The sequence below is a fragment of the Lipotes vexillifer genome, unplaced genomic scaffold, assembly GCF_000442215.2.
Source record: "Lipotes vexillifer unplaced genomic scaffold, Lipotes_vexillifer_v1.1 scaffold371, whole genome shotgun sequence".
Taxonomy (NCBI): Eukaryota; Metazoa; Chordata; class Mammalia; order Artiodactyla; family Lipotidae; genus Lipotes; species Lipotes vexillifer.
Window position 1 is genome coordinate 1621799 of NW_006786304.1, and position 9838 is coordinate 1631636.

At 51.6% G+C, this 9838-nt stretch overlaps 1 protein-coding gene across 2 annotated transcripts in view; it reads left to right on the forward strand.

Moving 5' to 3' along the window:
- The first annotated feature begins 1926 nt into the window (after nucleotides 1-1926).
- The window catches only part of ERCC1 (ERCC excision repair 1, endonuclease non-catalytic subunit), a 15506-nt gene continuing 7594 nt past the window's right edge, over nucleotides 1927-9838 (forward strand). The window contains exons 1-6 of one of the 2 annotated variants that reach the window (XM_007458523.1): nucleotides 1927-1950; nucleotides 2427-2538; nucleotides 3550-3765; nucleotides 7218-7321; nucleotides 8249-8348; nucleotides 9336-9412. In XM_007458523.1, the coding sequence (XP_007458585.1) occupies nucleotides 2446-2538; nucleotides 3550-3765; nucleotides 7218-7321; nucleotides 8249-8348; nucleotides 9336-9412 (590 nt within the window). In that variant the 5' untranslated portion in view covers nucleotides 1927-1950; nucleotides 2427-2445. Of the gene's footprint in view, nucleotides 1951-2426; nucleotides 2539-3549; nucleotides 3766-7217; nucleotides 7322-8248; nucleotides 8349-9335; nucleotides 9413-9838 lie in introns of those variants that run through there. The other variant, XM_007458524.1, reaches the window with a different exon arrangement.

Here is a 9838-nt window from a genome sequence, read left to right on the forward strand (position 1 = left end):
AAAGAGGAGGCTGGAACAGATCCTTCCCTAGTGCATTCAGAGGGTGCATTGCTCTGTCAATACCTTGATTTTGGACTTCTAGCCTCCAGAACTGTGAGAATAACTTTCTGTGGTTTAAGCCACTCAATTTTTGGTACTTCTTTACAGCAGCCCTAGGAAACTAATACCATGAACCAACTATATAAATAAAAATTAATTAGAAAAAATCTTTTACAGTATGTCCCTAACAAAAGCCAAAATCAATGGAGAGACAGACAATATGTTCATGGGTATGAAAAAGATGTCAATCCTTGTAATTAATCCATCAATTCAGTGCAATTCCAATCTCAATCTCAATAGGATTTTTCAGGGAACTAGAAAAGCAGCTGCTAAAATCCATCTAGAAGAGAAAATGGACAAGAATGGTAAAGACAGATTTGAAACTGAACAGAGGTGGGGGACTTGCCTCATGTGATATCAAAACATATCTAAATGAAATAATTAAACTGGCATGGAGGCAAGGGACAGATACAGAGATCAATGAAACATAATAGAAATGTCAGAGATAGACCTGTGTATACATGGGAATTTGGCACATGATAAAGGTGGAATACCAAAACCAGGGAAAGGACTGGCTTCTTTTTTTTTTTTTTTCCCCAGCTGCATGACTTGAGGGGTCTTATTTCCCTGATCAGGGATGGAACCCTGGCCCCGGCAGTGAAGACACTGAGTTCTAACCACTGGACCTCCAGGGAATTCCCAGGACTGGCTTTTAAAATAAATGGTATCCGGACAATTAGCTATATCCACCATAAATTCCTACCTTAGTACATTTTCAAAAATAAGTCTCATATGGATGAAAGAAACAAAATCAAAACTAGGAAAAGTATTAAAAGAAATGATAAACTATATTTATGACCTTGGGGTATGGCAAGCCTCTTAAACACACCAAAAGTCAGGATAGATTGATAAATAGGTGTGAATAAACACTAAGAACTTTTGTGTGAGAAAAATAAACAAATAAGGTTAAAATATAAAGTGCAAACTAGCAGGAAATATTTGGAATATGTGTAACTGACTAACAATTAGAATTGGAATCCATAAAGTACTCTGACACATTAACAGTAATAAAAAAGGCATACAACCATTGAAAAAATGGTCAAAGGATATGGGCAAGCAACCCACAGAAAACAAACTATTAAAGACCAATAAACTCACAGAAAGATGTTCTCTCCTTAGTAATCAGAGAGTTGCAAGTTAGAACAGTGTGATACTATCCTTTCAGGAAATGACTAATATTTACTCATCAACCAGGTCTCTGCTCAGATGTCCCTTTCTCTAAGAAGCTCTTTCCTGGCCCTCGGGCTGGATTAGGTGTTCCCTGCCCCACCCCCCTCCCGGGCCCTCTGGGGTCTCCTAGCCAGCCCTGTCCACTCTGGATCGTCACTGTTTGTTAAAAGGTTTGTCTCTCCCAATGCGTTGTGAGCTCCAGAAGGGCGGAGCGGGGCTATCGTTATCTGGGGCAATGTACGTGGAATAAGAGAATGAGTGAATGGGAAAACTGAGGCTAAGTCAATGACAGAGCTGGAATTCAAACCCAAGTCTGTACTGAGAGAAGGAACCTAGTTTGACTACCCGCCATCCCTTCTCCACTAAGCCCTGCCCAGAGCCCAGGCACACAAGGGGAGCTCAATAAGGGCACTGAAATCAAACTGCTCGGCAACGGGAGACGCTCGGGGACAGAGGCGGACAGCTCTCTCCAAACCCAAACCTCCGCAGTCTTCCAGAACCATAGAGAGCTGCGCGAGGAGCCGCCTCTCTCGATGCTCTACGCCTTTGGGGAACGTCAGGAGCGGGCTGGAGGGCTAGAGAGGCCGGAAGTGCGACCAGCCTGGGGCTGCGCTGGCCGCGCCGGCGGTGGGACGCCTCTATCTCTTTCCTGTCTTTCCTTCGCGGCCCGGGGTCGAGGAGGTGAGTTCTCGGGACGCTGAGACCGCGGGGCTGGGTTGAGAGGGGCGTGGGGTTGAGACCGCCGATGGCGATTGGCAGATGCAGAAGCCAATCAATCGTTACAATGTCGGAGAGTTTGAGAAGGTGGAGCGAGGAAAAGGCATCCTGGTGCGAGCCTTGGGGGCGGGGTGGACGGAGGGTTGGGGACAGTGGTCTGGCCTGGCAAACGGAAGGCGGGGAACAGTGAAGGCGGGGAGAATAGAAAGGTGGGACCCTGAAGGGTGTGGCGAAAGGAAAGTGTGTCCCGGTAAGGGGCGGGGCGAGCCGCAGGTGGAGGCTCGATGGGGCGGAGCCTTATAGAACCTGGGGCCCTGGGTGTCTGGACCTGGACGCGATGGAGCCCCTGGAATTTTTTTGGGGGTACGGCTGTGTCTGGGGGTTCCTTCTGGGGAATGTCGATGCTTCGCTCGCTCTCGACGCCACGGCTTCATTTTCAGGCCCCAGAAGGACCTTGCGATGGACGAAGAGAGAGTGCAGAAGCCCGCTGGCCCACCCACAAGGAAGAAATTCCTCATTCCAGTGGACGAGGATGAGGTCCCTCCTCCCGGGGTAGGACTAGGAGATGGGGGGACTGCTGGGAGGCTTGGGGGGTGGTTGGGAGGAAGGGGGACAGGAAGGGGCCTGTGGGACCACAGTGTGGGTTAGGAAGTGTTGGGGCCTGGGTCACTTTGAGAAGACAGTCTTTTGCCTTCTGCAAGTATCAGTTTCCTGTAAAAAGTAAAATGTCATGGTCAGGAGGGCTAAGGCAGAGGCTGCAAACTGGCAGCCAGGAAGTGGTCCTGAGATACGTTTTATGTGGCCAGAACCCTGGTTCTGCAAGGAATGAATTTATTGCTGAGAGTTGAGAATTGGAAGGTTTGGCAATGTTAAAGAAATCTGCACTTTTGACATCTTTTGGTAAATAAAGGATCTGGCAACACAGAGATCTCAGTCCTACAGGAACACAATTGCCTGGTGCTGAGTAGTGGCTGCCACCTATGTGCTATGAAGAAAAAGAAAGTAGGCTAAGGATAGAGGGTGTGATGAGAGAGAAGAGCTACCTTAGATAGAACAGTCAAGGGAGGGCCTCTTGGAGGAGATGATGCCTTTGCCAAAATGTGAAGGAAGTGAGTGAGCGAGCTATGCAGCATGGGGGGGGGGGAAGGGAACAGCCAGTGCAAAGGCCCTGAGGTCAGAGAGAATCTGATAAGTTTTAGGGCAGCAGGAAGGCCAGTGGGGCTGGAGTAGAGAAAGCCAGGCGGAAGACATAGAAGGTGACGAGGTCCTTGAGGCAAGGGGGCAGGGGCAGATCTTTACGGGGCTTGAGGACTGAGGTGACAGCTTTGGCTTTTACTCTGAGTAGGAACCACCTAAGGGCTCTGAGCAGAAGAGGAACATGATAGGACTCAGTGTGGGGAGCAGACTGTGGGAGGTAAGAGCAGAGGCAGATAACTGGTGAGGAGATGACCGCAGTGGCCCAAGGGAGAGAAGATGGTGGTTGGGACCAAGGTAGAGGCCGAGGAGGTGGGGAGAAGTGGCTAGATTCAGATTTTGTATGCCCTCTCACACCTCTCCCCACAGGCCAAGCCCTTATTCAAATCCACACGGAGCCTGCCCACTGTGGAGACCTCACCCCAGCCGGCTCCTCAGACCTACGCCGAGTATGCCATCTCAGGACCTCCAGGAGGGTCTGGAGCCACATGCCCCATAGGGCCAGAACCCCTGGCAGGAGAGACCCCCAACCAGGCCCCCAAACCAGGAGCAAAATCCAACAGCATCATTGTGAGCCCCCGGCAGGTGAGGAGGGGGCTGGAGAAGTGGGGCTTTGGGGTTTCTGGTGGGAAACGTGGTTATAGGGAGGGCTTTCTAGTGGACAAGGAAGGAGGTCTGAGTTCTAGCCATTATGCTCTCAACAGCACCATTCATCCATTCAACTAGCGTGTGTGGGTTGAATATGCCCCATGTCTTAGTCTGTTCAGGCTTCTGTAACAAAACTACCATAGACTGGTGGTCTGAACACCGAACATTTATTTCTCACAGTTCTGGAGGCTGAGAAGTCCAAGATCAAGGCGCTGGCAGATTCGGTGTCTAGTGAGGACCCGCTTCCTGGTTCATAGACAGCCATCTTCTCACTGTGTCCTCACAGTGTAGGAAAGGGTGAGGGAGCTCTCTGGGGTCTCTTTTATAAGAGCGCTAGTCCCATTCATGAGGGCTGCACCTTCATGACCTAATCACCTCCCTTCACCTCCTAATATCATCACATTGGGGGGTAGTATTTCAACCTATGAATTTTGGGGAGACACAGACATTCAGTCCATAGCACCCCAACTCTTATGGTTGGGGGCATGATTGTGTTCATGAAGCTACCTTTCCTGTTCCCAGGTTTGTCCATTTATTCAAAAACAGTTGAACACACGCCCAAGTTTGAATCCCACTCTGCCACACAGTAGCTGTGTCATCTTGGGCATCATCTTGGGTGACTTAACCCCTCTGAGCCTTTAAAATGGGGGTTCACCCATTTACAATCCATAAATATCTTCAGAGGTTACCTGGTGCACTTCTAAGCTCTGAAGATTGCAGATAAAGTCTCTGCCATTGGCGGGGCTGACATTCTGGAAGGAGAGAGGAGCAGTGTACAGAGATAGTAATGGGACTCACGAACATGAAATATGCTCAAAATTTTTAGCCGTCAGGGAAATGCAAACCAAAACCACAATGAGATACCACGTCATACCCTAGAATCAAAAGGATAGACAATAACAAGGGTGGGGCAAGTGTGGAGGAGTTGGAACCCTCATACACTGCTGGTGGGAATGTAAAATGGTGCAGCCACTTTGGAAAACTGCCTGGCAGTTCCTCAGACATTTAAACGTAGAGTTATCACATGACCTTGCAGTTCCACCTCTAGGTATATATGCAAGAGAAATGAAAATACGGTCAGCCTTCTGCAACCATGGATACAAAGCCCGCAGACACGGAGGGCCAACTGTACTACGTAATCTGTGGATTTTGATATCCAGGGGGTCCTGGGACCAATCCTCTGTGGATACTGAGGGACCACTGTCTTACGTCCACACAAAATCTAGTACACAAATGTTCACAACAGCATTATTCACAATAGCCAAAAAGTGGAAACAACCCAGATGTCTAGCCAATGATGACTAGTTTTCTTCACTTAGCATAATGCTCTCAAGCTTCATGCATGTGGTAGCATGAACCAGTACTCCATTCCTTTTTGTTGCTAAATAGTGTTCCGTTGCACGGATATGCCACTGTTTGCCTGTCCATTCATCCATTGATGGACGTCTGGGTTGTTCATATGCTTCAATTATTATGGAAAAGCTGCTGTGAACATTTGTGTACTGCTGTTAACATATGTTTCCAGTTCTCCTGGCTATTTATCTAGGAGTGGATTTGCGGGGTCGTATGGTAACTGTACGTTTAACTTTCTCAGGCACCCCCAAACTGTCTTCTAAAAGGCTGCATCATTTTACATTCCCACCAGCAGTGGATGAAGGTTCCATTCTCACCATATCGTCACCACTTGTCATTGTCTGTCTTTTGGATTTCAGTCATTCTAATGGGTGTGAAGTGGACAAAATACTTCTTTAAAAATTAAAATTGGGATAAACAACAAGGTCCTACTGTATAGCACAGGAAATTATATACAATATCCTGTGATGAACCGTGATGGAAAAGAATATTTTAAAATGTATATATATATATATATATATATATATACGTATAACTGAGTCACTTTGCTGTACAGCAGAAAGTAACATGACATTGTAAATCACCTGTGCTTCAATTTAAAAGAATAAATTAAATAAAATTGGATCCCGCCCCTCCCTTGCCCAAAGCCCTTCTGTGGCTCCCAGTGGCTCAGGTTCAGATGGCCCAGAGCCTGTGGGACCCTTCCCACCCCAGCTGCTCTGACCACTCCACAGTCCACCCCGAGAGCAGATACCACACCCTTATTAGAGCTGAATTCCACCTCACTTGGTAATTACATGTTCATCCCTGAGATGCTTTTGTTTAATGTCCCCCACGAGGGCAGGGATCTGTTGTCCTCTTGGTCACGGCTGTATCCCCAGCACTTAGACACACAGTAGGCGCTCAGATACCTGAATAGATTAGAGCTTGACCTGCTCAAAGTATTTTGGTCTTGGGCTACAGGGTAGAACATGAGGCGGGGGTTTATTTATTTCTTTTGGCTGCGTTGGGTCTTCATTGCTGTGCATGGGCTTTCTCCAGTTGTGGCGAGCGGGGGCTACTCTTCATCACAGTGCGCGGGCTTCTCATTGCAGTGACATCTCTTGTTGCAGAGCACAGGCTCTAGGCGTGTGGGCTTCAGTAGTTGTGGCACATGGGCTTCAGTAGTTGTGGCACATGGGCTCAGTAGTTGTGGCTCGCGGGCTTAGTTGCACCGCGGCTTGTGGGATCTTCCCGGACCAGGGATCCAGCGCGTGTCCCCTGTATTGGTAGGCGGATTCTTAACCACCGTGCCGCCAGGAAAGTCTGTGAGGGGTGTTTAGAGAGAGGAGTCTGCTGAGCAGATACCAGGCTTTCGGGGCTCTGACCCTGTGGAGGGTCACAGGCCACGGTGAGGAGCTTCCTCCTGAGGGCACTGGGAAGCCATGGCAGGGCTCAGAGCTGGAGAGGGGCAGCTTTGTGCTTTAGGAAGAGCCGTCTGGCTCCTGTTTGGAGGGTGGCCAGGAGGGGACACCACTGGGGCAGGAGACCAGGAGGAGGTGGGGTAGAGGCCATGGCAGTGGAGGGGGAGGAATTCATGGGGGATGCTTAGAAGGTAGATGTCCCACCTGGTGGATGAGGGGGAGAGGGAAGCATGTAGGACAAGGCCTCGGTATCTGGATGGTGGGGCCGGCCCTGAGTTGGGGCTGGGAGGGGGAGCAGGTGTGGAGGCCAGTGCCGAGTGCAGTGAGGTAGATCCCTGGGGACAGGTGTCCAGTGGACCACAGGACACACGAGCTGGGGCTGGGGACAGGGCTGAGCTGGAGAGAGACCCAGGGACCCTTTAGTTAAGGCCTAGGGCCAGGGAGGAGGGGCCTAGGTCAGAGCCCCAGTACCAAGAACATTCCAGGCTGTGGAGGAGGAGGAGGAGTCTGGGGAGAGGATGAGGGCAGAGCTGGAGAAGCCCCGGGTGCAAAGCAGGAGGTGGGGGATGGGCCCTGGGGTGGTGGTGGGCCCAGGGTCACTCTGCTAATGGCTTCCATTCTCCCTCCCCCCAGAGGGGCAACCCCGTGCTGAGGTTTGTGCGCAACGTGCCCTGGGAGTTTGGCGATGTGCTTCCCGATTACGTGCTGGGCCAGAGCACCTGTGCCCTCTTCCTCAGGTGAGCTCTGGGGGCCACCCACCCTCAAGATGGCCTGCGAGGGGTGTGCTCTGGGTGTTCTCGGCCATCGTATGGGAGACCTCTGGGCACGGCCTGGGCCTAGGTGTGACCCTGTGTGGGAGGCAGAGATCTTGGCTTAGAGGTGTCCGAAGCAAGAGCTGGGCCCTGGACTCTGGGTCTGAGGGAGGAGGGACGGGGGGCCTGGATCCTGGGTCTGAGGGGGGAGGGGCTGGGGGTCTGGATCCTGGGTCTGAGGGAGGAGGGTCCTGGGGGTCTGGATCCTGGGTCTGAGGGAGGAGGGGCCGGGCGCTTGGACTCTGGGGCTGAGGGAGGAAGGGGACTCATGTCCTGGACACCAGGACTGGAGCCAGGATTTCTGTAACCGTCGCCACAGTTAAATAAGTTTCCCTCCACTCCTGGGGGCCCCTCTCCAGACAGGGGAAGTGAAAATTCTAAGTTCCTGTCCTCCCTGAAGGGTATGAGAGCTGGTGGCTGCTGAGCAGAGATGTCCCTTTGTTCCTGGGTGGCAAAGCCACCCCACCCCGTCCGTGCCAGCGCCCTCTGAGGTCAAAGCAGGCAGTCCCGGGGATGGGCCCTGCTTCCCAAGACCAGCTGTGCAGCACCACCCCCTGACCCCCGTATACACTCTCTAGGGTTTCCTGGTCTCCACCCGAAACCTAAAGTCCTTCTCTTCCTCAGTGAAGAATCCAGGGGTCCACCCTTCCAGGGAGTCAGAGCCAGGCATCCCTCACTGCCAGTCCCCCCGTGCCCCTTTCTTGAAGGGTGACCTTGGGCAAGTCACTTAACCTCTCTGAGCCTCAGATCTGCCTATGCTCCCCAAGCCCTCTGCCTTCCAGCAGGAGGGGAGAAGGGCTTATGGGGTCTCTTAGCTGGAGACCTTCCAACCCTTCCTCTCCCGCCCCCCAGCCTCCGTTACCACAGCCTCCACCCAGACTACATCCATCAGCGGCTGCAGAGCCTGGGGAAGAGCTTCGCCCTGCGGGTCCTGCTCGTCCAGGTGGATGTGGTAAGCAGGGGTCTCTCCTCCATGGGCCTCACTGTCCCCATCTGTGAAATGGGGAGCCTTGGGCCTCCCGGTTGCCTGGTAGACTGTTGAATCTCTTCCAAGGAGAAATGCAAGTTGGAACCCCAGTGGGGAATTTCTCACATCTGAGATGGACAGCTGTGTTGGCCAGGAGGTGGAGGGTCAGATTACCCGTCTCCTCCTTCCCCACGCCCCCTTCAACCAGGCCCTGCCCTCTGCCACTTCAATACTTCTTGAACCTGTTTCATTCTATCCTCACAGCCGGCCCTGATGCAGGCCCTTTCCCCTCTTGCCTGGGTCCCTGCCCCCGCCTCTTTTCTTGTCTTGTGGCCTCCAGCTTCGACCCTGCAGTAGTCAGAGGGGTCTTCTGGCGCACAGATCTGATGTCCCACCCCTCCGTGGTCGCCCAGTGCCTTCCAAGGCCTGTGAGACCCAGTGTCACCCGATCCCTGCCCAGCTCTCCCGGTTTATCTCTAAGCTTCCACGTGATCACCCTTTCATTTCACAGCCTCCACCCCATAGTGGTGAATTGTATTTCCTCAAGCCTTTCCCCTCCCTTCCTTTGCACACGCTGTTCCCTATGCCTGGAATTCCCTTTTCTGCTCTCTGTTGCCCTCACTCCTCATCCTCCTTCAGGTCCCAGCTCAGATATCCCCTCCTCTAGGAAGCTCTCCCTAATCCCCCAGGTAGGACAGATGCTTCTCTGGCTCTCCCACCCCAGCGCTGGCCACTCTTGAGTCATCACTCACTGGGGACTGTCTGTCCCCCTCATCACCCTGTGAGTCCCAGGAAGGCACAGCCAGGGCTGTCCCGGTCACTGCTGGGTCCTGCACAGGCTGGGCACCCAGTTGGAGATTAGGGAGTGTCAGTTGAGTGAAAGGCTCTTGGCATCCTAAGCTGCTCTGCTTCCAAGACTATAATTCTTTGCTTTCTCCCAGATCCCTCATTCTAATTTTCTTCTCTACTCAGAAAGATCCTCAGCAGGCCCTCAAGGAACTGGCTAAGATGTGCATCCTGGCCGACTGCACCCTGATCCTTGCCTGGAGGTGAGATGGAGGCTCCCCTCCCAGGTCGGGCTCTATCCTGAGAGTTACTGCCCCTTCTGCCCCCAAATCTTCCCAGCCCTTCTTCCTCCCATGAACTCCCTGTGTGAGTCTGGTCCAGGCACTGCCTCTCTGGGCTTCAATTTCTTTATCTGTAAAGTAGGGTCTTAATATCTTTGACATACATCAAATCCCAGGACCATACTAGGCACTTATGAGTTAGACATAAAATCTGGCTGAATAATTAATTTCAAGTCTAGGTTTCTAAACACTATTTTGATTGGCTCTGCAATAGGGAAAAGAAGACATCCCTCCTTCACACCGTAATCAGAACGAGATCTTGGTAATTATAGACACAAAAAGCGAAACTACAGTAAAAGTAGTCAAAGAAATCTTACAAAATATATATATATATATTTATTATGATCC